General features: G+C 43.4%; 1 protein-coding gene across 1 annotated transcript; it reads right to left on the reverse strand.

Annotated features, from left to right (window-relative positions):
- On the reverse strand, window positions 1-27,523 carry LOC112257961 (protein yippee-like 1). Its single transcript, XM_042326882.1, has 5 exons — window positions 26,748-27,523; window positions 11,379-11,658; window positions 2,856-2,899; window positions 2,629-2,737; window positions 1-1,944 (listed from the first exon to the last, which is right to left on the reverse strand). Exons 2-5 carry the CDS (start codon window positions 11,484-11,486, stop codon window positions 1,855-1,857), a joined length of 351 nt encoding a protein of 116 aa, XP_042182816.1. The 5' UTR covers window positions 11,487-11,658; window positions 26,748-27,523; the 3' UTR covers window positions 1-1,854.
- Between the last annotated feature and the right edge of the window lie 148 nt (window positions 27,524-27,671).

Genomic DNA, 27,671 nt, shown 5'->3' on the forward strand with positions numbered 1-27,671 from the left:
TTCAGATCAATCAAATAAGAATCTTTATTGAGTCCCATATATTGCCATTAGCTTTCCTTCCTTTACAAAAGACACACAAAAAATACATTTTCAAATAGTAAAAAAGTAGGAAATCTAACCGTCCCACAAGGTGTCCCAAGACAGACAGCAGAGCATACATAATCATCAATTGAATAAATAAATAAAACATTGAATATGGCTATTTACATGGTGTAATACAGTTTATCGTTATATAATAATAATGCTTATGTTCATAGTGAATATATAGGTATTAACATTGTAATTGTCTCAACCAAACAATGCATTATCTCACAGAGAAAGCCCAGGGTTCGACAGTGGCTCTGGGCCAATCACAATCTTTCACTCTGCAACTTCCTGATACAAGCAATCTAGGCAGGTCCATTGTTTGGTTAATGTATTATTGATGGGAGAGCCTTTGGTTGTTGTGCTGGGATGTGTGACACCCTCTGATTGGGTATTTCCACTGTCAGTCACATTCTGTTGATTTCAATTGGTTCTCCTGTTCCAGACTGTAGAAAGTAAATTTTAACTGTTGGTATTTTCTCTAATCTCGTAAAATCACATATAAGCAAGGAGGCAGTGGAGGAGGCAGAACCAGGTAAACAGAGAACTACCAGTTCACAAACATCAATCTGTGAAGCTCCAGAATTAGCTATATAAATAGATCTAGAATCAGGTAACTCTCTCCATATCGTCACCTCAACCACTAGGGGGGAAACACAACACTAACTTTAGATCAGTGTCGAGACACAAGGCTCTCCACTTGCCTCATTTCATCATCAGTTTGCATCACCGTTATAATGCCAGCTTTGAGCATTATTTTGAAACCGAAAAGAGCTAAGGGTGCCATCTAACTTTTATTCTGTCTCTTTTCCAAGGTGACATGAAAACCTCTTGCACTCCGCCACTGTTCATTGTACACATCACCATTACTGAAACATTTACAGAGGGTGGTAACAGCACACTCAGAAAGGCAAAAGGATACAACTTGAGTGACACCTCATTTTTAAGATTGCTACCATTGATTGGAATTGAGGGGTGAGGGAGGAACTAAAAAGCTGCTTCCTTTGAACAAAGGGAGTAGAAGGGGAGATTGTCCCCAAACACCAAATAAATTCATAAATAAATCAATAACTTAAACTCATGCTTGAATAAATTAAAAAGACAAAGAACAGCAAAATATGTATTTTTCCAGATGAACAGTCAAGCAGTTTTCTGACAATCAGTTTCAATCCCTCAAAGGGAGTTTTGGACGATTTCAGGCTACAAGAAGTCTGGTGATTCTGGTTGATTGGTTGGGTGGTTTGTGTCATCCATGTGTGTGTGAAGGTGGAAGGATCCACATAGGGTAGTGAGGGTGATCGTAGGTAAAAAAAAAAAAAAACATATTTTCACCTCATTGTAGTGTTGGTGGGTCTTGGGGGAACATCCTTGTCTGTCCAGTACGCTGTTCATTGTCCATCTCATTCACCCCCCAGATAGACCATTACCTATGACCTATAACACTTAACCTGTGGTCTCCTGTCCACCCTGAGGCCTGGGACAAGCATCAACATGCAGTGTGAATACAAACATGTCTCTGAGCCACTGTGTGTGTGCGTGTGTGCATTTCTGTATATTCTGTACACTGGAAATGATTTATCATTCTTGTAAACACACAAGCACACATGCACACACACGCCCTTACACCTATGTATTGTGGGGGTACATAAACTGCATGTCAGGTGGATAGGGTCACGTGGATGAGCTAGCAGTAAACCTTATTGGTGAGTCCAACACTGAGCTGTGCCCTACAGCTAAGCCACGCCTCTCCAACACTCTAGGTCTGCCCACTCAGTCCCAGCCATTGTCCTTGATCATGTGGGCCAGCTCAATAATGAACTTCCCCTCCTTGTACTTCTGACTGCTCTCAAAGGCATGCTCCTGCGGAGATTGGGGGGGGATACAGTGGGGGTAGAAATAAAAGAGAGGGAGAAGAGGATAGAAAGAGATAGAGAGAGAGAGAGACAGGGACCGAGAATGGGAAGGAGGGGAGAGAGACAGTCACAAACATTAGTGAACGGATGAAACAAGCATTTTCATGAATGTAAACAGTGCCTTGATGTTTTCTATCTGCGGTAATCTCTCTTGTTGTTCTATATGTAATCTCAGTGTGAGTGATTGTGTATGTGTGCGCGCGAGAGTCAGTAAGTGAAATTGAATTGTGTGTGTGTGTATTTGAGTGTGTGAGTGATTGTGTGTGGGAGAGTGCAATAGTGTGTTTCTGTGCTGATTATCCCCCCATTGATAAGTGCACTAGGTCAGCAGCAGCACCTTTGGCAGTGTGACAGTGCGGGAACATCAGGCCTCGTGGATGATATTAATAATAATATCACACAGATGGCAGCGCCATAAAACACCACAAGGCCGCGTACCGTCCGGGTTTCTCTCCCTGACCTCCACCCAAGCACGCACGCACACACGCACACACACCTTAACCCACATAGTTAGCCACAAAGCAGAGTCAGGGACCCCAGCAATGTGGAGCATTTATGTCTATAGATGTGTTATACACCTATATGTATACAGAACTGTTTGTAGGGGATTCCTATGTAATTAGCTACTCACGTATTTCCAGCCCAGTGTGGTTTTACAGTTTTCACAGTAGATATCAGCAACTGCATGAAGCCCTGTCAACAGAACCCTCTCTTCTGCTAGTCCACACCCCACGTTCACCCTGAGAGGGGGGATGTTATAAATGGAGAGAAAGGAGAAGAAAAGAAAGAATGAGAAATAGAGAAAGAGGGGGTGTCAGAGGAGCGATGAAGTGATAAAATACGTGCTCAGGTACTTACACTGAGTTGAACAGGTACGCTCGGCCTTGACTTCCTTGGAAAGACTGGACGAGAAAGAGAGAGAACAGGGTGAGAAAAGCCATACATTACTATCACAGGAGTAGACATTTAGAATGGTCGGTTTTTATTTTTTTCATTTGTCTTACACAGCTTCAAAGCAGACAGATGGCATAGCACGTTCCTACACAAAATACCCCATAATGATGAAGTGAAGAAAGGTTTTCCGATTTTTTTGCAAAAAAACTGAAATACCTTATTTACATAAGCATTCGGACCCTTTGCTATGAGACTCGATTGTGCTCAGGTGCATCCTGTTTCCATTGATCATCCTTGAGATGTTTCTACAACTTGATTGGAGTCCACCTGTGGTAAATGTTTTGATTGATTGGACATGATATGGAAAGGCACACACCTGTCTATATAAGGTCCCACAGTTGACAGTGCTCGTCAGAGCAAAAACCAAGCCATGAGGTCGAAGGAATTGTCCGTAGAGCTCCGAGCATCTCTTGCATCGAGGTACATATCTGGGGAAGGGCACCAAAACATTTCTGCAGCCTTGAAGGTCCCCAAGAACACAGTGGCCTCCATCATTCTTAAATGGAAGAAGTTTGGAACCACCAAGACTCTTCCTAGAGCTGGCTGCCCTGCCAAACTGAGCAATCGGGGAGAACGGCCTTTGTCAGGGAGGTGACCAAGAACCCGATTGTCACTCTGACAGAACTCCAGAGATACTCTGTGGAGATGGGAGAATCTTCCAGAAAGGCAACCATCTCTGCAGCTCTCCACCAATCAGGCCTTTATGGTAGTGGCCAGACGGAAGCCACTCCTCAGTAAAAGGCACGACAGCCCGCTTGGAGTTTGCCAAAAGGCACTTAAAGGACTCTCTGACCATGAGAAACAAGATTCTCTGGTCTGATGAAGCCAAGATTGATCTCTTTGGCCTGAATGCCAAGTGTCAGGCCTGGAAGAAACCAGGCACCGCTCATCACCTGGCCAATCCTATCCCTACGGTGGATCATGGTGGTGGAAGCATCATGCTGTGGGGATGTTTTTCAGCAGCAGGGACTGGGAGACTAGTCAGGATTGAGGGAAAGATGACTGGAGAAAAGTACAGAGAGATCCTTGATGAAAACCCACTCCACAGCTCTCAGGACCTCAGGCTGGGGAGAAGGTTCACCTTCCAACAGGACAACGACCCTAAGCACACAGCCAAGACAACACAGGAGTCGCTTAGGGACAAGTCTCAGAATGTCCTTGAGTAGCCTAGCCAGAGCCCGGACTTGAACCCGATCGAACATCTCTGGAGAGACCTGAAAATAGCTGTGCAGAGAAGCTCCCCATCCAACCTGACAGAGATTGAGAGGATCTGCAGACAATAATGGAAGAAACTCCCCAAATACAAGTGTGCCAAGCTTGTAGCATCATACCCAAGCAGCTACATCTGGTCAGACAAGGGACGGGGGGGGGGACGGGGGGGTGTATTTGTCAATAACTACTGGTGCGCGATGTCTAATATTAAAGAAGTCAAATCAAAATCAAATCAAATCAAATTTTATTTGTCACATACACATGGTTAGCAGATGTTAATGCGAGTGTAGCGAAATGCTTGTGCTTCTAGTTCCGACAATGCAGTAATAACGAACAAGTAATCTAACTAACAATTCCAAAAAAAAACTACTGTCTTATACACAGTGTAAGGGGATAAAGAATATGTACATAAGGATATATGAATGAGTGATGGTACAGAGCAGCATAGGCAAGATACAGTAGATGATATCGAGTACAGTATATACATATGAGATGAGTATGTAAACCAAGTGGCATAGTTAAAGTGGCTAGTGATACATGTATTACATAAGGATGCAGTCGATGATATAGAGTACAGTATCTACGTATGCATATGAGATGAATAATGTAGGGTAAGTAACATTATATAAGGTAGCATTGTTTAAAGTGGCTAGTGATATATTTACATCATTTCCCATCAATTCCCATGATTAAAGTGGCTGGAGTAGAGTCAGTGTCATTGACAGTGTGTTGGCAGTAGCCACTCAATGTTAGTGGTGGCTGTTTAACAGTCTGATGGCCTTGAGATAGAAGCTGTTTTTCAGTCTCTCGGTCCCAGCTTTGATGCACCTGTACTGACCTCGCCTTCTGGATGACAGCGGGGTGAACAGGCAGTGGCTCGGGTGGTTGATGTCCTTGATGATCTTTATGGCCTTCCTGTAACATCGGGTGGTGTAGGTGTCCTGGAGGGCAGGTAGTTTGCCCCCGGTGATGCGTTGTGCAGACCTCACTACCCTCTGGAGAGCCTTATGGTTGAGGGCGGTGCAGTTGCCATACCAGGCGGTGATACAGCCCGCCAGGATGCTCTCGATTGTGCATCTGTAGAAGTTTGTGAGTGCTTTTGGTGACAAGCCGAATTTCTTCAGCCTCCTGAGGTTGAAGAGGCGCTGCTGCGCCTTCCTCACGATGCTGTCTGTGTGAGTGGACCAATTCAGTTTGTCTGTGATGTGTATGCCGAGGAACTTAAAACTTGCTACCCTCTCCACTACTGTTCCATCGATGTGGATGGGGGTGTTCCCTCTGCTGTTTCCTGAAGTCCACAATCATCTCCTTAGTTTTGTTGACGTTGAGTGTGAGGTTATTTTCCTGACACCACACTCCGAGGGCCCTCACCTCCTCCCTGTAGGCCGTCTCGTCGTTGTTGGTAATCAAGCCTACCACTGTTGTGTCGTCCGCAAACTTGATGATTGAGTTGGAGGCGTGCGTGGCCACGCAGTCGTGGGTGAACAGGGAGTACAGGAGAGGGCTCAGAACGCACCCTTGTGGGGCCCCAGTGTTGAGGATCAGCGGGGAGGAGATGTTGTTGCCTACCCTCACCACCTGGGGGCGGCCCGTCAGGAAGTCCAGTACCCAGTTGCACAGGGCGGGGTCGAGACCCAGGGTCTCGAGCTTGATGACGAGCTTGGAGGGTACTATGGTGTTGAATGCCGAGCTGTAGTCGATGAACAGCATTCTCACATAGGTATCTCGTCTCTAGGCATTGCTCGCCTGAGGTAGAATACCTCATGATAAGCTGTAGCCCACACTTTCTACCAAGAGAGTTCTCATCTATATTATTCGTAGCCGTCTATTTACCACCACAAACTAACGCTGGCACTAAGACCGCACTCAACGAGCTGTATAAGGCCATAAGCAAACAAGAAAATGCTCATCCAGAAGCGGCGCTCCTAGTTACCAGGGACTTTAATGCAGGCAAACTTAAATCCGTTTTACATCATTTCTACCAGCATGTGATATGTGCAACCAGAGGAAAAACAAGATCAAGATCACCTTTACTCAACACATAGAGACGCATACAAAGCTCTCTCTCGCCCTCCATTTGTCAAATCTGACCATAATTCTATCCTCCTGATTCAGGCTTACAAGCAAAAACTAATGCAGGAAGTAACAGTGACTCACTCAATACAGGATGTGGTCAGATGACGCAGATGCTACGCTACAGGACTGTTTTGCTAGCACAGACTGGAATATGTTCGGGGATTCATCCAATTGCATTGAGGAGTATACCACCTCAGTCACCGGATTCATCAATAAGTGCATCGATGACATCACCCCCACATTGACCATACATACATTTTCCAACCAGAAGCCCTGGATTACAGGCAACAACCGCACCGAAGGCTTGAGTTGTCGCTTTTCACTAATCCGGACGCTTATAAGAAATTCCGCTATGCCCTCAGATGAACCATCAAACAGGCAAAACGTCGATACAGGACTAAGATTGAATCCTACTACACCAGCTCTGATGCTCGTCGGATGTGGCAGGGCTTGAAAAATATTACGGACTACAAAGGGAAACCCAGCCACAAGCTGCCCAGTAACGCGAGCCTTACCAGGCGAGCTAAATGCCTTTTATGCTCGCTTCGAGTCAAACAACACTGAAGCATGCATGAGAGCCGTAGTCAATGTGAGCAAGACCTTTAATCAGGTCAACATTCACAAAGCCGAGGGGCCAGACGGATTACCAGGACATGTACTCAAAGCATGCGCGGCCCAACTGGCAAGTGTCGTAACTGACATTTTCAACCTCTCCCTGACCGAGTCTGTAATACCTACATGTTTCAAACAGACCAACATAGTCCCTGTGCCCAAGAAAGTGAAGGTAACCTGCCTAAATTATTACCACCCCATAGCACTCACGTCAGTAGCCATGAAGTGCATTGAAAGGCTGGTCATGGCTCACATCAACACCCTAATGCCGGAAGCCCTAGACCCACTCCAATTCGCATAACAGATCCACAGATGACACAATCTCAATCACACTCCACACTGCCCTTTCCCACCTGGACAAAAGGAATACCTATGTGAGAATGCCATTCATTGACCACAGCTCAGCATTTAACACCATAGTGCCCACAAAGCTCATCACTAAGCTAAGGACCCTGGGACTAAACACCTCCCTCTGCAACTGGATCCTGATGGGCTGCCCCCAGGTGGTAAGGGTAGGCAGCAACACATCTGCCACGCTGATCCTCAACACTGGGGCCCCTCAGAGGTGCTTGCTTAGTCCCGTCCTGTACTCCATTTTCACCCACGACTGTGTGGCCAAGCACGACTCCAACACCATCATTAAGTTTGCTGACGACACAACAGTGGTAGGCCTGATCACTGATAATGATGAGGTCGCCAATAGGGAGGAGGTCAGAGACCTGGCAGTGTGGTGCCAGGACAACAAACCTCTCCCTCAATGTGAGCAAGACAAAGGAGCTGATCATGGACTACAGGAAAAGGAGGGATGAACAGGCCCCTATTAATATTGACGGGCTGAAGTGGAGGGGGTTGAGAGTTTTAAGTTCCTTGGTGTCCACATCACCAATGAACTATCATGGTCCAAACACACCAAGACAGTTGTGAAGAGGGCACGACAACACATTCCCCCCCATGAGACTGAAAAGATTTGTCACGGGTCCTCAGATCCTCAAAAATGTATACAGTTGCACCATTGACAGCATCCTGACCGGTTGTATCACCACCTGGTATGGCAACTGCTTGGACATCTGACCATAAGGCACTACAGAGGGTAGTGCATGTGGCCCAGTACATCACTGGGGCCAAGCTTCCTGACATCCAGGACCTTATATACTAGGCGGTGTTAGACAAAGGCCCCAAAAAATGTGAAAGACTCCAGTCATAGACTGTTATCTCTGCTACCGCAAGGCAAGTAGAGCACCACGTCTAGGACCAAAAGGCTCCTCAACAGCTTCTACCCCCAAGCCATAAGACTGCTGAACAATTAATCAAATGGCCACCCAGACTATTTACATTGACGACCTCCCCCCCTCCCCTTTTGTTTTTACGCTGCTACTACTCGCTGTTTATTATCTATGCACAGTCACTTTACAAATGATCTCGACTAACCTGTACCCCCGTGTAACAGTGTAGCTTCCGTCCCTCTCCTCGCCCCTACCTGGGCTCGAACCAGGGACCCTCTGCACACATCGACAACAGCTACCCTCGAAGAATCGTTACCCATCGCTCAACAAAAGCCGCGGCCCTTGCAGAGCAAGGGGAACAACTACATCAAGGTCTCAGAGAGAGTAATGTCACCGATTGAAACGCTATTAGCGCGCACCGCACTAACTAGCTAGCCATTTCACGTCGGTTATACCCGCACATTGACTCAATATCAGTACCCCCTTTATATAGCCTTGTTATTGTTATGTAATTTTCTTGTGTTACATTTTTTATTCATATTTTTTTTAAATTTAGTTTATTTAGTAAATATTTTCTTAGCTTCTTAAGGATCCGCCTCTTTATTCCAATTTTTCACCTAAAATGACATACTCAAATCTAACTGCTTGTAGCTCAGGCAGTTAGTACCATTGGTACCATTTGAAAGGAAACACTTCAAAGTTTGTGGAAATGTGAAAGGAATGTAGGAGAATATAACACAATAGATCAGGTAAAAGATTATACGAAGAAAAAAACCACCGTTCTCTTTGAAATGCAAGATAAAGGCCATAATGTATTTTTCCCAGGTGCAATTTAGATTTAGGCCACTAGATGGCAGCAGTGTATGTGTAAAGTTTCAGACAGATCCAATAAACCGTTTGCATTTCTGTTCAAAATGTTGTATCAAGACTGCCCAAATGTGCCCAATTTGTTTATTAATAACTTTTCATGTTCAAAATTGTGCACACTCCTCAAACAATGGCATGGTATTCGTTCACTGTAATAGCTACTGTAAATTGGACAGTGTAGTAAGATTAAAAATAATGTAAGCTTTCTGCCAATATCAGATATGTCTATGTCCTGGGAAATGTTCTTGTTAAAATGTTCATGTTACTTACAACCTGATGCTCACCTTAGCCTAAGATAGCTCAAACGTCACGTGGACGGGACACTAATGAACTGCATTGTTGGTTAAGTGCTTATAAGTAAGCATTTCACGGTAAGGTTGTATTCGGCGCATGTGACAAATAAAAATTGGATTTCATTTGACTCAAGGCTGTAATCGCTGCCAAAGGTGCTTCAACAAAGTACTGAGTAAAGGGTCTATATATATATATTTTTTTTAAATTTGCAAACATTTCTAAAAAACAGTTTTTGCTTTGTCATTATGCGGTATTGTGTGTAGATTGATGAAGGGAAAAAACAATTTAATTCATTTTAGAACAAGACTATAATGTAAAACAAATTGAAAAAGTCAAGGGGTCTGAAAACTTTCTGAACGCACTGTATATATTATATTTTATATTATGTGATGGGATGTATAGACATTATGGACAGTATGAGGATAGAACAAATAGTATATCTGAAGAATATGTGGATAGAATAGTATATGTACAGAAATTGTTGAATAGGATGGCCTTGACTAGAATACAGTATATACATATGAAATGGGAAAAAACACTATGTAAACATGATTAAGATGACCAGTGTTCCATGTCTACAGTATGTACATAGGGCAGCAGCCTCTAAGGTGCAGGGATGAGTAACCAGGTGGTAGCCGGCTAGTGACAGTGACTAAGTTCAGGGCAGGGTACTGGGTGGAGGCCTGCTAGTGATGGCTATTTAATAGTCTGATGGCCTTGCGATCGAAGCAGTTTTTCGGTCCCAGCTTTGATGCACTTGTAATGACCTCGCCTTCTGGATGATAGCGGGGTGAACAGGCCGTGGCTCGGGTGGCTGAAGTCCTTGACGATCTTCTTGGCCTTCCTGTGACACCGGGTGCTGTAATGTCCTGAACGGCAGGCAGTGTGCTCCCGGTGATGCGTTGGGCTGTCCGCACCACCCTCTGGAGAGCCCTGCATTTGCGGACGGTGCAGTTGCCATACCAGGCGGTGATACAGCCCGACAGGATACGCTCAGTGGTGCATCTGTAAAAGTTTGTGAGGGTCTTAGGGGCTGTTCACCACGCTGTCTGTGTGGGTGGACCATTTCACATTGTCAGTGATGTGTACGCAGAGGAACTTGAAGCTTTTCAGCTTCTCTGCTGCGGCCTCTTCGATGTGGATGCGGGTGTGCTCCCTCTGCTGTCTCCTGAAGTCCACGATCAGCTCCTTCATTTTGTTGACATTGAGGGAAAGGTTATTTTCCTGGCACCACTCTGCCAGGGCCCTCACCTCCTCCCTTTAGGTTGTCTTGTTGTTGTTGGTAATCAGGCCTACCACTGTTGTGTCATCTGCAAAATTGATGATTGAGTTAGAGGCTTGCGTGGCCAAGCGTTCTTGGGGGAACAGGGAGTACAGGAGAGACTTCAACTGTATGCTATCATTGCCCTCTTTATTTTAGTCTGACACAAACATGCTGCTTCCATGGAAACTGTGTGTTTGCAGAGTGAATCCAGTCAATCTGATTTGATGTGCTGCTGGCTTACACTAAAAGCCTACTAGTGTCTATGACAAGCCGGGGAGGCCGTGTGTGTGTGTGTGTATTTTAGGGAGCTTTGTAGCCAGGGATATTATCCAGGATGCTCTAGTCTAGAGAGTTCCAGGAGGGGACAGTATGCTGATCTCTCTCGTCCCTCTCTTTCATGGTTTCTTTTTCCTTCTTCATTTCTCTCATAGTTGCACACAAAGCTAAATGGACTAAGGGCTATCCCTTGATCCCGCCATGTGGGTTAATTAAGTCAGGGCTATATACTGTGTTTATGACCCACAGTTTCTGTGCCCTCATACTCACAATTGGAAACAACTGGTGGAATAAAGTGAACCCTGGTCATCCTGGTACAAGACGATGAACATCTGATGTTATGGCAAGCAAAGGAGCAAATGGAAGCAATCACGTTGAGGCAGAATCTACTCTCGGTTGCAACCGTACAGACACAAACACACTGAGGCCCTGCAGTAGATGCTAGGCAGTGTGCCATCAGTAGGATTTACAGCCGTGAAAATATGGAGTATAACTACCACTGGCCTATAGCTTCATACATGACATAAAGCTTCATACACATGACATAGCTTCCCTATTCACAGTTGTATTTCAACTTTTTTTGTCCTTGCAGAAAAAGCCTACCTTGGAGATGAGCTCGTCATGGTTGGCCAGGTGTGCTCGACAGTGGATGCAGCTGTAGGTGCGGTGGCAGTTGGGCAGGTAGGCCTGGAAGGTCTTGGAGCGCGTCATGATGATACTTGCCTGGGAGACGGTGGTAGTTGCAGGGGCAACGGCGTTGCTGTTGCTGGGTGGGGTGGTGGGGCGGTGCAAGAAAGGGCTTCCAGCCCAGGACGGTTCGCAGGGGAAGCACCGCAACACACAGGTGAGGGCCGTGGTGGGGCGTGGGGCGGGAGGCACACACCTGGGACACACACATAAACACTTTCATATGGATCCATGACAACGGATCATGTTTGTCGTGAAGGCGCAAAAATAGTTTGTGTATGTTGAGTCTACCAAATATGAACATTTAATGTTGAATTTACCATTTTTGTCATTTAGCATACGCTCTTATCCAGAGCAATTAGGGTTAAGTGCCTTGCTCAAGGGCACAGACAGATTTTTCACCTAGTAGGGATTGCGCACACAGACACGACACACGCTAGAAACCCCTACTACTTTAAGATATAGTTTCAAAGGAATTTCATTGAAACTCCCATTTTTGGGGAGTTTCAATGAAGAGAGGGGAGTTTCTCTCTCTCTCTCTCTCTCTCTCTCTCTCTCTCTCTCTCTCTCTCTCTCTCTCTCTCTCTCTCTCTCTCTCTCTCTCTCTCTCTCTCTCTCTCTCTCTCTCTCTCTCTCTCTCTCTCTCTCTCTCTCTCTCTCTCTCTCTCTCTCTCTCTCTCTCTCTCTCTCTCTCTCTCTCTCTCTCTCTCAAAGCATGGTGGAAGGCGTTTATGTGAATCATGACACAATTCAATACAATGCTCTCTATCGTATCATGGTACAACTATAATAGATCTTATGGCAGCAACACACACAACACAGACAATAAAACACACACACACACACACACACACACACACACACACACACACACACACACACACACACACACACACACACACACACACACACACACACACACACACACACACACACAGGGTCAGTGGGCCAGAATTGGACTATCAGAAGTCTGGAACCCTGCCAACCGTGTGGGCTCCACTAGAAAGACACTACTGGCTGACTCAATGTAGCCACACACACATCTGTGTTTTTGAAGTGTCAAATGTTTTCCATAACCCCTAACCCTAAAACCTAACCCTTAAGCTTAAAATAGCATTTTAACAAATTCAGGACCTGCAAAAAGTCAACTTTTCAAAAAAGGTTTTGTTTTCCTACCTTTTCAGGACATTAAGGTGAAATGTTAGTACATTGGGGTCCTGATCGTGTAGGAAAACAAGTGTACACACGCACAAAGAGTATGAGGGAAGGAAAGGTGTGTAGGACAGGATGTATACGGCAGTAGAGAGTGAGCTAGTAAATGCTTCTGATGGTTTTTACGATACCAGTACTGCAATATTTTTTGCATGGCAAAAATGAAAACACGAAGCAGACCCAACTCTTTGGTCCTTTAAAAACATATATGTAAAATATTGTGAGCTATAGCTTGGAAAAGAAATCAAATATGACTCTGGATGCAACATTAGGGCTGTTTTCCTAAAGAAATTAAATCCGCTATATGTTTTGTTTCCTTGCCATGATACTAACGAGTATCACAATACTGGTATCGTCCGGTCTCTAGTTTTTATGTACACAGTCTCATAACCTAGTTTTTCTTAAATTCTTTCGCTGGTGTTGCACTTTTTCATAGCTCTGGAATGATATCCAGCTGTATAATGTTGGCAGTGTGAGTGCCTTTGAATTCTTCAACAGGCCTAATTAAAACATAACAGGCTGCACAAAAGACTATGCTAACATTTGCCAAAACAGGATATGGCAAGCTATGAAGGCACAATTACATTCACTATTCTGTCATGTGACAGTGAATGCTCTGAACTTAGGCTACGCTCTCTGTCAGCTGTCATGAACTGTCAAACAGTTATGAAAAGTGTTCATGTCAATCCATCCTTCTATCGAGTGTACAGTGGGCAATATACCAAGCATCCAAAACTGTCGGTGAAGCGAAAAGAACATGATAATGAAGCAGAAACAAACTCATGTAAGATTCCAGATTTGTGCAATTTTGGGGATGACTTTGGATGATTCCATCTTGTGAAGAAGGGCTACCTCATTTGCACCTCTGGCCACATAAACAATGGCCGTGCCCATATATTGTCCTATGACTTCCCTCTACAGGGGCCTATACTGTTAACACACTAGCCATACACAATGCGCACTCCTGTATCCCCACTCAGCAGTTCACGCTAGGTAAGCGGCTCATGCCATGTAAGCTTGCTGTAAAGCCTGCTGACTAAGGACCCAGTGGCCTGGCACAATATGGAGGGGCTACCCACCACCCCCTGAGAGAAGAATGGAAGTGCTGAGCGCTCTATCTCTCTCTGGGCAAGGCGTGTGGGCAAGGTGTGTGTGCACCATTCCAAATGGCCAATCAAACAGACCAGCACAATCTCAAATTATTAGGAGGCACTAGCTGGATCAGTCGAGCCTTTTCAAATAAACAGACATCCCCTCTTGATGCAATAAAGCTTGGGATGACAAATTATAATTTACTTTGTGGTTAGCTGGGCTGTATAAGCCATTCATTTTCAGATTTGTCTATGGGCAACAGCTGCAGCACCTCACGCAGCCTGCAGGTGTGTGTATGCGTGTGTGCCCACCTGTGACACAATGGGCAGGCATCACTAACTATTCTCTATCCTACCACATGCAAACGACAGACTCCATCTTGGGCAAAACCAATGAAAACAAAAAGCAAGCCTCTACACGATTCATTAAACAGAGCCTTAATAACAACTCTGCCTTCACCTCAGCACAAAGGTTAAAAAGAAAGGCAAATATCAATATGCAAAAGATTAAAACGCAGAAACAACAGCCAGCTCATAAAGATAAGAGACGACAAGCTATCATGTTGGGGTAATTTCAAATAGACCTAAAAGCCGACTCGGCAACTATTTAAATAGATCTTAAAGCCATGAAATGACTGCCTGGCTACCAATGAGCCACAGTCAATCAACCATGCCATGTAGATAAAGATAGTCAGCTTCCTTCGAACTTCATGTGGCTCAAATTAGTGTCTCGGCCCATCAAAGGAAATTGAAGAGTTCTATCAAAGTATCTGGATTAATCTACTATAGGCCTAGGAGTCACATTTCAATTAGCTTCCATAGCAACTGTGCATAACCCCAGTGGGAAAAGTGTCACCCTCGAAACATGCATCTGCATCTCAATTAACCTGGTATGAACTAGTGTTGTTAGATAAAACCCTCGGATAGTGTCCTTGTGTTGTCCTTTTCGATATTGGAAGACAGGAGTCTGAAATTATTTTCAGGGAGTTAGACTGTTTGGCGATATAGCGTTCACCACCAGTGCTTGTGCAGGAGCTCACTGGAGCTGAGTACCGGCAACTCAAAGGTTCTACTGCTTGCGCTCCTGTTCCTCTTATAGAATATTATCTCAAAGTATTGTGGAGCTCCTGCACCTAAATATAAACAGTATCGGCACCCAAAATGAGTACCGGCACCTATTTCAGTCTGAGTCAAGCCCTTTCACAGCTTTTTGGTCTATGTTGTCATTAGCTAACTGACAACGAGTTCAGTTAAGAATACATCTGTTAGTGTTTGTGAAGTTTTGTTCAGCCAACTAGCTAGAACAAAACAGGCATCTGTGCCATGGGGATGGAGATGAGGCTGGCATGAGACAGAGAAAACACAGGGGTCAGAGATACTGGAAGAATGAAAGTAGAAGAGAGAGAGAGACGGAGAGAATGAGATCATCTAAAAAAGGGCAGGGAAAATGAGGACAGAGATGCAAAGAGAAATGGCAGCAAGAGTAGGAGGAAGAGAAAGAGAATAACAGAAGGAAAAGAGAGAAAATGAAATAAAGACAATGAAAGACAGCAGTAGCATGAAAGAGAGAGAGAGAGAGAGAGATACACACATTATAACAAAATGTAAATAAAGGAGAGTGGGAGAACCAGGTCAGTGGCAGCAGTAGCAGCAGCAGTACTGGTGTGTGTGAGTGTGACAGTATACGTCGATATGACCAGACTAGGATAGGCTGCTAGTACATTTGTATTTATTAAGATGCCCATTAGCTACTGCCAAGCTAAGCTAACTTCTTCAGGTCCAAACAGGATTAAAACAATTACATCACAACAAAATGTAACGACAGCCTGCAAAAATAAAACAATACATCGTACAATATATTATGATATTATTACAAATGTACAATATAAAATGAACAACACTACAATACAACAATATTACAATGTTACAATATGTAGGCCAGGGACGTCACCAGATTTCACAAATAGCTCCACTAACTCAGCACCACTTTGTTTTGGTGAAGAAATTCTTGAGTTTACTAGCAATTATAAATATTTGGGTATTTTTTATTGATGAACACATGACCTTTCTATACGGCACATCTGCCCTGGCCGACTCAGTAAGTAGAGCTCTTGGGGGAGTTATAGGAAAAACAAAAACACTCAAAGATATTGGTTATTCTACTTATTCCAAACTGCATCAGACGTGTGTCCTGTTCTGGACTATTCAGCAGGAGTGTGGAGTGTCCATAACAGAGCAGTACGTTACTTTTTAGGTGTCCACAAGTTTGCACCTATACTTGCAATAACTGGGGACATGGGCTGGGAACCCTGTGAGGTGAGATGGAAGCTGTGTATGGTGAGACTTTGGAATAGACTGTTGGATATGCCAACTGCCAGAATAGCTAGTAACGTTTTTCAATGGGATCTATCCAAAGGGGGAGCCTGGGCATCTGAAATGTCTGACCTTTTTCAACAGTCTGACTGTGAACAGCTGCATAATGGCACCGGAAGGGATAGCTGCTACCGTCTTTTATGACCGAAAATAATTTGGTCGGAGGAGATGGCTGCCGTTTTACGGGCTCCTAACCAACTGTGATATTTTCTTTGTTTTTTCGCTTTGATTGAAACTTATTTTGTACATAATGTTGCTGCTACCGTCTCTTATTACCGAAAAGAAAAGAGCTTCTGGACATCAGAATAGCGATTACTCACCTCGAACTCGACAAAGATTTTTTTCTTGAATGAGTCCGACACAAAGGATATACTGCTTCCCGGAGACCAGGTCCAAATCCCCGTCATTCACGTGAGAAAAGACCGAAATACAGGAGGCGGAGGTCTGGGTGCCTTGTGAGAATTCGTCGGCAAATGAGTAAATCACCACTACCCTCTGTATAATTGGCTAACGTGCAAACAAACTGAGAAAGAAAACAACACATATGCCATGCTGATCCTCAACACGGGGGCCCCTCAAGGGTGCGTGCTTAGTCTCCTCCTGTCCTGTATTGCATGGCCAATCACGACTCCAACACCATCATTAAGTTTGCTGACGACACAACAGTGGTAGGCCTGATCACCGACAACAATAAGACAGCTTACGCGGAGGAGGTCAGAGACCTTGCAGTGTGTTGCCAGGACAACAACACCTTTTGCCCCTCAAGAGACTGAAAAGATTTGGCATGGGTCCCCGGATCCTCAAAAAGTTATACAGCTGCACCATTTAGAGCATCCTGACCGGTTGCATCACCACCTGGTATGGCAACTGCTTGGCATCCGATCATAAGCCGCTACTGTCGGTAGTGCGTACGGCCCATTACATCTCTGGGGCCAAGCTTCCTGACATCTAGGACCTATATACTAGGTGTGTCAGAGGAAGGCCCAACAATTAATCAAATGGCCACCCGGATTACTTACATTGACACCGCCCCTGTTTGTTTTTACACTGATGCTACTCACTGTTTATTATCGATGCATAGTCACTTTAACTTTACCTACATGTACAAATTACCTCGACTAACCTGTACCCCCACACACTGACTCGGTACCGGTACCTCCAGTATATAGCCTCGTTATTGTTATTTTATTGTGTTACTTTAGTTTATTTAGTAAATATTTTCTTAATTATATTTCTTGAACTGCATTGTTTTGATTTGATTTGAAATTAAAGGAGACATAGATATTATTAAAAAACAACAGTTGATGCAATATGAAAAAAATGATGTATCATAATCCCAAATTGAGAACCTTTTAAGGATGAATTTGTGTGCGAGAGATATATTATGTATAACCTACTTAAAAGCAAGAGATCGCTATGTGCACAGTTAAGATCAGGGATATTGACTCTGGGTATTCAAACAGGTAAGATCAGGGATATTGACTCTGGGTATTCAAACAGGTAAGATCAGGGATATTGCCTCTGGGTATTCAAACAGGTAAGATCAGGGATATTGCCTCTGGGTATTCAAACAGGTAAGATCAGGGATATTGCCTCTGGGTATTCAAACAGGTAAGATCAGGGATAATCAGGTAAGTCAGGGATATTGCCTCTGGGTATTCAAACAGGTAAGATCAGGGATATTGCCTCTGGGTATTCAGGTAAGACAGTGATATTAAGATTCAAACAGGTACAATCAGTGATATTGACTCTGGGTATTCAAACAGGTCAAACAGGTAAGATCAGGGATATTGACTCTGGGTATTCAAACAGGTAAGATCAGGGATATTGACTCTGGGTATTCAAACAGGTAAGATCAGTGATATTGACTCTGGGTATTCAAACAGGTAAGATCAGGGATATTGACTCTGGGTATTCAAACAGGTAAGATCAGGGATATTGACTCTGGGTATTCAAACAGGTAAGATCAGGGATATTGACTCTGGGTATTCAAACAGGTAAGATCAGGGATATTGCCTCTGGGTATTCAAACAGGTAAGATCAGTGATATTGACTCGGTATTCAAACAGGTAAGATCAGCGATATTGACTCTGAGTATTGAAACAGGTCGGTATTGTGGTGAAATGGAAGAGGAAAGACTATGTAACTATTGTGACCTCAAAGAAATAGAGAATGAAACTCGTTTTATCCTCTATTGCCCTTTCTACCATGATATACGCTTGCTCTTATTCCAGAAAGCACACCAGATATACTCTGGGATTATATGGATGAGCGATGAGGAGAAACTGAAATGTTTTTTTGTCCATTGTGTATTTCAGTTTGCAGAATATTTAGATAAAGCCTGGAATAGAAGAAAAAGGGCTACCTAAAAATATTTAGCTTCTAAGTGGTAAATGGCACGTGTGTAGACACAGTTGAAGTCGGAAGTTTACATACACATAGGCTGGAGACATTAAAACTCGCTTTTCAACCACTCCACAAATTTCTTGTTAACAAACTATAGTTTTGGCAAGTCGTTTAGGACACCTATTTTGTGCATGACACAAGTCATTTTTCCAACAATTGTTTACAGACAGATTATTTCACTTACTTTCACTGTATCACAATTCCAGTGGGTCAGAAGTTTACATACACTAAGTTGACTGTGCCTTTAAACAGCTTGGAAAATTCCAGAAAATTGTCATGGCTTTAGAAGCTTCTGATAGGCCAAATGACATAATTTGAGTCAATTGAAGGTGTACCTGTGGATGTATTTCAAGGCCTACCTTCAAACTCAGTGCTTCTTTGCTTGACATCATGGGAAAATCAAAATAAATCAGCCAAGACCTCAGAAAAAAAACATTGTAGACCTCCACAAGTCTGGTTCATCCTTGGGAGCAATTTGCAAATGTAAGAAGGTACCACATTCATCTGTACCAACAATAGTACGCAAGTATAAACACCATGGGACCATGCAGCCATCATACTGCTCAGGAAGGAGACGCGTTCTGTCTCCTAGAGATGAACGTACTTTGGTGCGAAAAGTGCAAATCAATCCCAGAACAACAGCAAAGAACCTTGTGAAGATGCTGGAGGAAACAGGTACAAAAGTATCTATATCCACAGTAAAACGAGTCTAATATCGACATAACCTAAAAGGCCGCTCAGCAAGGAAGAAGCCACTGCTCTAAAACCGCCATAAAAAAGCCAGACTACGGTTTGCAACTGTACATGGGGACAAATATCGTACTTTTTGGAGAAATTTCCTCTAGTCTGATGAAACAAAAATACTGTTTGGCCATAATGACCATTGTTATGTTTGGATGACCATCTATGTTTGGAGGAAAAAAAGGGGGAGGCTTGCAAGCAGAAGAACACCATCCCAACCTTGAAGTACAGGGGTGGAAGCATCATGTTGTGGGGGTGCTTTGCTGCAGAAGGGACTGGTGCACTTCACAAAATACATGACATCATGAGGCAGGACAATTATGTTGCTTCAATATATCCACATCTCAAGACATCAGTCAGGAAGTTAAAGCTTGGTAGCAAATGGCTCTTCCAAATGGACAATGACCCCAAGCATACTTCCAAAGTTGTGGCAAAATGGCTTAAGGACAACAAAGTCAAGATATTGGAGTGGCCATCACAAAGCCCTGACCTCAATCCTATAGAACATTTGTGGGCAGAACTGAAAAAATGTGTGCGAGCAAAGAGGCCTTACAAACCTGACTCAGTTACACCAGCTCTGTCAGGAGGAATGGGCCAAAATTCACCCAACTTATTGTGGGAAGCTTGTGGAAGGCTACACAAAACGTTTGACCCAAATTAAACAATTTAAAGGCAATGCAACCAAATACTAATTGAGTGTATGTAAACTTCTGACCCACTAGGAATGTGATGAAAGAAATAAAAGCTGAAATAAATCACTCTCTACTATTATTCTGACATTTTACATTCTTAAAATAAAGTGGTGATCCTAACTGACCTAAGACAGGGAATTTTTACTAGGATTAAATGTCAGGAATTGTGAAACACTGAGTTTAAATGTATTTGGCTAAGGTGTGTGTAAACTTCCGACTTCAACTGTATATGTATGTATGTATGTATGTATGTATGTATATTTTTTTACTGCTCTAGGGATATAGTTATTGTTTGGATAACTTTATTTACCATTATGTATTGATTTACTATGTTTTCACTCTTTATGCGATGCGCACTGCAGAGAACATCAGAAGAAGAATTATCACAGTGAATTATTGTAATGTTTGTTAATGTGTCAATTAATACCATAAGGGATGGGTTGCCAACTGGTGATTTGACATGAAAATAAAATGTAATTCATTCAGTCAGCGCAGTGAAATTGAGTTTTTGCAAACTCTAATCCCAACAATGCAGTAACCAATAACAATGTAATACAAAAAAAGGTACAAAAATAAATAAAATAGAAATAAAAATAAGAACACGATAAAGAAAGCATACTATATACAGGGTCAGTTCCAGTACCATGTTTACAATGTGCAGGAATACTGGATCGATAGAGGTGCGTATGTACAGACTCCTGAGTGGCGCAGTGGTCTAAGGCACTGCATTTCAGTGCTGGAGATGTCACTACAGACACCCTGGTTCGATTCCGGGCTGTATCACAACCGGCCTTGATTGGCAGTCCCATAGGACGGCGCACAATTGGCCCAGCGTCGTCCGGGTTTGGCCGGTGTAGGCCGTCATTGTAAATAATAATTTGTTGTTAACTGACTTGCCTAGTGAAATAAAAGGTAAAATAAAAGTGTGTAGGGGTAAGGTGACTAGGCATCAGGATATATGATTAACAGAGTAGCATCAGTGTTGGAGTGTCCGTGAGTGTGCATGGAGAAGACTAAAATACAAGGGTCAACTCAGATATCTAACAAAATGGCTACACATACTATTTAGCAGCCTTATGACATGAGGATAGAAGCTGTTCAGGAGCCACCTGTTGGTGTCTGTTTTGAAGCACCGGTACCGCTTGCCATGCAGAAGCAGAGAGAACAGTATGGGGTTGGAGTCTTTAATGATTTTCTGGGCCTTCATTTCATGCCGTCTGATAAAGAGGTCCTGGATGGCAGGGAGCTCGGCCCCAGTGATACATTGGGCTGCCTGCACCACCCTCTGTAGCGCCACACACTGTTTCCTTTATTTTGGCAGTTACCTGTATATAATAAAAAAGGTTCTGGGCTTCCCGAGTGGCACAGTGGTCTAAGGTACTGCATCACAGTGCTAGAGACGTTACTACAGACCCGGGTTCGAGCCCAGGCTGTGTCCCAGCTGGCCGTGACTGGGAGACCCATGAGCATGAGGCGGAGCACAAATGGCCCAGCGTTGCCCAGGGGAGGGTTTGGCCGGTGGGATGTCCTTGTCCCATCACGCTCTAGAGACTTCTTGTGGTGGGCCGGGCGCATGAACACTGACTTCGGTCGCCAGTTGTACAGCGTTTCCTCTGACACATTGATGCCACTGGCTTCCTGATTAAGCGAGCAGTGTGTCAAGAAGCAGTACAGCTTGGCAGGGTCGTGTTTCGGAGGACGCATGGCTCTTGACCTTCTCCTCTCCAGGGTCCGTACAGGAGTTGCAGCGATGGGACAAGACTGTAACTACCAATTGGATATCATGAAAAAGGGGTAAACTTTTTTTGTAATCAATTTAAAAAAAAGATTCTAACAAAATTTCCACATCAACAATCGAAATGACTGAAAAATGCTGTCAAACATCAAAAAGTGTCTCATGAAATTGTAGCTTGATAAATCAAATGCATTCAAAGGGTCGTTGTCTATTCTCATGATTAAACAGTAGCCTAACCTGCAGATTTCAAAGGAAAGTGCATTAAGGCCTACCTTTTCTTGTAAATTAAGTCCATTCGTCTGGTGAACCTCTGTGTGACAGTGTTGTAGAAGTCTCAGCAGAATGTTATTCTGCATGCACACAGCAGGCCCCACAGTCATGAGGGATTGGAGACGCATCCGCAAGGCCTCATTCGGTTTTATTTTCACACTGACACAAAAAGTCACACACAAACAGTAGCTGGTAGCACAGTTCTTCTCCCACGCAGCACACAGGCAGCTCCATCCATTAGGGGATCATGCTCTCTGACGGGCTGAATCCTCCCGTGCGTGTGCGTTGCCATGCAGCCACACATGTAGAATGGTTGTAGCGTAGTGAGTTGCATCTATCTTGTAGAAGCCAAGGCTCTGGCCCGCATTAAGTGGCGGGACAAGCTCCATTCCCAATACGTCCACAAAGCAAAAGTAAATGTCCAAGAGGTGTAAAACCCAGCTAAAAGGTATTAATTGGTAATGATGTTTCAGACAAGTGGACAGCACAGGAGGTTGGTGGCACCTTAATTGGGGAGAACAGGCTTGTGTTAATGAGTGGAGCGGAATGGTATCAAATACATGGTTTCCAGGTGTTTGATGCCATTCTGTTTGCTCTGTTTCGGCCATTATTATGGCTGGAATGGCGCCGCCGGTGGTGGACAGTCCTGTTCTCTTCGCCTGCCCAACAGCTAGCAGTGAGGGAGATGGTGGTTGCCATGCCTGTCATGAATAAAGTCACATCTTGTATGCTTTATGCTGCCTTTGCCTCATCTTAACTTTCATTATAGTTGACTTCCACTCTTCGAACCCTCCAAAATGTACATTATTCCAACTTCGAAAATTGTTTGTACAGTATAGTAACGTTAGTGTCCTTTTGTCAGGTTGTTTTTGCTAGCTAGCTTTGTTAATTTCAAAAGATCTGAGAGCCAAATTATATAGACACGCACAAATGTGCACAGCTTACTCCAGGCAATACCCACACAACATGTTAAGGCAATACGCATGCGCAAAATATGAAAATCGGTTCAATACAACAAATAAAGCTACTTCAAGCTAGGCAAGGCAGCAATGCCAATATAGTGACCCTGTCCATTAACAGTGACTGGAGTCATGAAATGCTGCACTCTAAGGATTTTAATGGCATTGAATGGATGGAAAGAAAGGCATGAATACCCTGGCACCTTTTCTGAGGTTGTGATGCACTTTTAGCAAATGTACAGTTGTGGCCAAAAGTTTTGAGAATGACACAAATATTAATTTTCACAGTCTGCTGCCTCAGTTTGTATGACGGCAATTTGCATATACTCCAGAATGTTATGACGAGTGATCAGATGAATTGCAATTAATTGCAAAGTCCATATTTGCCATGCAAATTAACTGGATCCCCAAATAAACCTTTCCACTGCATTTCAGCCCTGCCACAAAAGGACCAGCTGACATCATGTCAGTGATTCTCTCGTGTGAGTGTTGACAGGTGTGAGTGTTGACGTGCTGATTGAGTTCAAATGACAGACTGGAAGCTTCAAAAGGAGGGTGGTGCTTGGAATAATTGTTCTTCCTCTGTCAACCATGGTTACCTGCAAAGAAACAAGTGCCGTCATCATTGCTTTGCACAAAAAGGGCTTCACAGGCAAGGATACTGCTGCCAGTAAGATTGCACCTAAATCAACCATTTATCGGATCATTAAGAACTTCAAGGAGAGCGGTTCAATTGTTGTGAAGAAGGCTTCAGGGCGCCCAAGAAAGTCCAGCAAGCTCCAGGACCGTCTCCTAAAGTTGATTCAGCTGCGGGATCGGGGCACCACCAGTACAGAGCTTGCTCAAAAATGGCAGCAGGCAGGTGTGAGTGCATCTGCACGCACAGTGAGGCGAAGACTTTTGGAGGATGGCCTTGTGTCAAGAAGGGCAGCAAAGAAGCCAATTCTCTCCAGGAAAAACATCAGGGACAGACTGATATTCTGCAAAAGGTATAGGGTTTGGACTGCTGAGGACTGGGGTAAAATAATTTTCTCTGATGAATCCCCTTCCGATTGTTTGGGGCATCCGGAAAAAAGCTTGTCTGGAAAAGACGAGGTGAGCGCTACCATCAGTCCTGTGTCATGACAACAGTAAAGCATCCTGAGACCATTCATGTGTGGGGTTGCTTCTCAGCCAAGGGAGTGTGCTCACTCACAATTTGCCTAAGAACACAGCCGTGAATAAAGAATGGTACCAACACATCCTCCGAGAGCAACTTCTCCCAACCATCCAGGAACAGTTTGGTGATGAACAATGCCTTTTCCAGCATGATAGAGCACCTTGCCATAAGGCAAAAGTGATAACTAAGTGGCTCAGGGAACAAAACATCAATATTTTGGGTCCATGGCCAGGAAACTCCCCAGACCTTAATCCCATTGAGAACTTGTGGTCAATCCTCAAGAGGCGGATGGACAAACAAAAACCAACAAATTCTGACAAACTCCAAGCATTGATTATGCAAGAATGGGCTGCCAGCAGTCAAGATGTGGCCCAGAAGTTCATTGACAGCATGCCAGGGCAGATTGCAGAGGTCTTGAAAAAGAAGGGTCAACACTGCAAATATTGACTCTTTGCATCAACTTCATGCAATTGTCAATAAAAGCCTTTGACACTTATGAAATGCTGGTAATTATACTTCATTATTCCATTGTAACATTTGACAAAAATATCTAAAGACACTGAAGCAGCAAACGTTGTGGAAATTAATATTTGTGTCATTCTCAAAACTTTTGGCCACGAGTGTATATATTGAGCATCAAAGCCACCAGAATTATTGAGAAAACATATACACACATGGAAACACTCAGTCACATGCATGCACTGTCTCTAGGCTTTTCATCTCAATCAGATCCTGCTTAAAACATAGACATGAAATGTGCCACATCCTTCACAACACAGGGCAGTCTCCTGGATGCGAGGAGGCCAGGGGTGTAGAACTTTCTGCCAACGTCCCAGATGGTGTGAATGACTGGCAGGAAATAGGTGTGACCAGTTGGATAGAGGTGTAAACATCCCTGCCATGCTCCCTCCCTCTGTTTATTAGCATTGGATGAATGCAAGAGCTGGTCTCTGAATTGGTGCCAAATGAGCACCCAGCAATGACCTTTGAATAGCACTGTTTTTGAACACACAAGATGATAGGAAGCAGTGAACACACGCTAATACTTGATCCATTTCGGGGACTGTCTTGTAGTGTTGCATTATCTGATGTGCATTTGGGAACGTATACCATAGTTACCTCACAAGGTGCAAAAACAATGAATAATTTAAACCGTACACTCTTCAGGGGAAATGAAAGTTGATTTGTAAGACATTCCTGACTATCACCAGGTTTATTATACATTGTATTGTACTTGTCCTGGCTATGCCTATAGGGACATTATGCCCAGATTTTTCCCCCCAACATCTGTGATGGCAATTGATTCCAAAGTGTGCTACCATACTAACCTCAGTCTAGCCATACACAGCCATTTGTATGCCGACTGACAGAGAGAAAGCCTCCTACTCAGGCGGCCCCGGGGTTCACAACCTTTTTTTTAAAAAAAAAAAAAACTAAATTTCAGTCATTTAGCAGATGCTCTTATCCAGAGGAGCAATTATGGTTAAGTGCCTTGCTCAAAGGCACATCAGATATTTCAACTAGTCGGCTTGGAGATTCGAACCAGCGACCTTTCAGTTACTGGCCCACACAACACTCCCACACAGCTATATCTCTGTTGCACTGATTGACATATTGGCACTGATTTCATGCTTACGCTGGAATTTTGTGCTTACGCTTACAATGATTTAAAAGGTTGTTTTGGTCATGGTACTGAGTGGCTAAGAAAGAAGTGACAAACATTGAGCTCTTGACTATATCACGTGATGCATCTGCTATGATGTGTTCCATAGGTAGCTTCCTTTGGGTGGTTTTAAAACTACCTGTTAAGTGGTTGAATTATTTATATGCCAGTTAAGGTCATTATGACTAAATAGGAAACCAAGTTAGATATGTAAAAAAAAAAAAAAATGTAAAAATGAACAGAGATGTTACTGTGGGTAAAAATAGCTACCCTTTTGCTCTCTGCCAACTTAGTCGAGATTTAGAGTAGACTAGTCAAGGGGAACCAGCTGTCATCCGTTTATGTGGCCCGACCTTAACTGTATTCACTATTTTTGTTATGGTCTTTTAGCAAAAACTATAGCAAGACAGTGAGAGGCCTCTATCGGGTCACAGAGTAATTTAGGAAAGATTGTTAAAGGTTCAAAATATTGATGACAATAACAGATGTTACATTTATTACAGCATATTGTTACAACCACTAAACGATGGTAACATTTTGAATGACTGTTAAAACAACCAATACAAGCTTGTCAATTATATTCATATGGCATAAGTAATGACAAATGATTGTCAACAAAAACATGTCAGAACCGAAACAATTTCATAACGGATTCCTCTTTGCAACTTATACTTCCATCGTCCGCATGCACCAAAAGCAATGTTTGGATTCGGTGGTGCAGAATACGACACTGCCAACTTTGTGTAATCTAAAACCAGCGCATGTAGTGCCACCGCGTATATTTTACATCAATCCTACTCGCATCATATACTATACCTGTAGGTTATACACTAAGCACAGTCGGTCAGAATCGTATTATCGTTTAATTGTTATCAAATAGTTATAATCTAGTCTCAGGCCCCATTATAAACTTTCGGACAAGATGCAGTCAGTTTTAAACATGTACCGTTACAGTTGCGCAATAACAATAAGCATTGACTTTACCTTTGGATAGAGAAAATTCAATCGTCGCCTCTAGTGCTTTGCCGATCACATCTTTAAGTGGCAAATCCTTCTCATTCAGTTTAGAGGGTTAAGGTTTGCTTCTACGAGTTGACTTCAATGCTCAATAAGTAACGAAGGAGGTCCATCCGATACTGAGCGCACCGCTTGAGTTGATGTTATTGCGCAAAGACAGTACCCGTCTGAGGCAGACTGACAGTCAAGGGAACCAATCAATGTAACATTACAGCATAGCAACATTGTGCCGATTGGCTACAGATGGTAATGGCTGACCAATCGTTGCGCGGAGAAAAATAAGTGCCTACTGTCTATTTCGCATACGTGTGGGGGTCCGCAATAGCAGAGTTCATAAACAGAAACGCATTGCACACTTTGTGTCTCAGTAAGCCTACCAATTAAATTTACCAGACAACACGGACAAACTGCAAGATTGTTTTTTTATGTCATGATGGATAAATAGGCTACATACATGACGGGTAGACTGCTCAACAGCAAACGTTGTACCTGCAGAACAATATATTTATTTAAGCATTGTAATACAAGTTGGAGGCATACATGATCATGCCACCCATACATACCAGGCCTGAAGGACAAAAGGATATTAAAAAAAATACACATGCCAAGCATTTTAAATGACAGGATTATTAATCTTTCTGCAAGGTAAATAACATTTTTTTTGTTAGGGGCCCATGGAGAGAACTTTCTCATGATGCCACACTCAATAACTTGGTTAATAGCGACATCTAGTGCTGTGCACTCATCTAAGAATTCTGTGGCTAGGCTTCACATAAACGTTGCATGCCATTTAATTTATTGATGACTAACTGTAATGTGTGATATCACCCTTATATGGTGGTCTGAACAATGATCCTAGCACAATAACAGTGAATAAAGCCAACAAACAAG

This window comes from Oncorhynchus tshawytscha, linkage group LG09 (assembly GCF_018296145.1).
Source record: "Oncorhynchus tshawytscha isolate Ot180627B linkage group LG09, Otsh_v2.0, whole genome shotgun sequence".
NCBI classification, from domain to species: domain Eukaryota; kingdom Metazoa; phylum Chordata; class Actinopteri; order Salmoniformes; family Salmonidae; genus Oncorhynchus; species Oncorhynchus tshawytscha.

Coding starts and splice junctions, on each gene's coding strand:
- LOC112257961 (XM_042326882.1), bottom strand. CDS start 11,486: ATGACGCGCTCCAAGACCTTCCAGGCCTACCTGCCCAACTGCCACCGC. Junction 2,900..11,378: donor ATGACGAGCTCATCTCCAAG/GTAGGCTTTTTC, acceptor TTTCTCGTCCAG/TCTTTCCAAGGAAGTCAAGG. Junction 1,945..2,628: donor CCACACTGGGCTGGAAATAC/GTGAGTAGCTAA, acceptor CAATCTCCGCAG/GAGCATGCCTTTGAGAGCAG.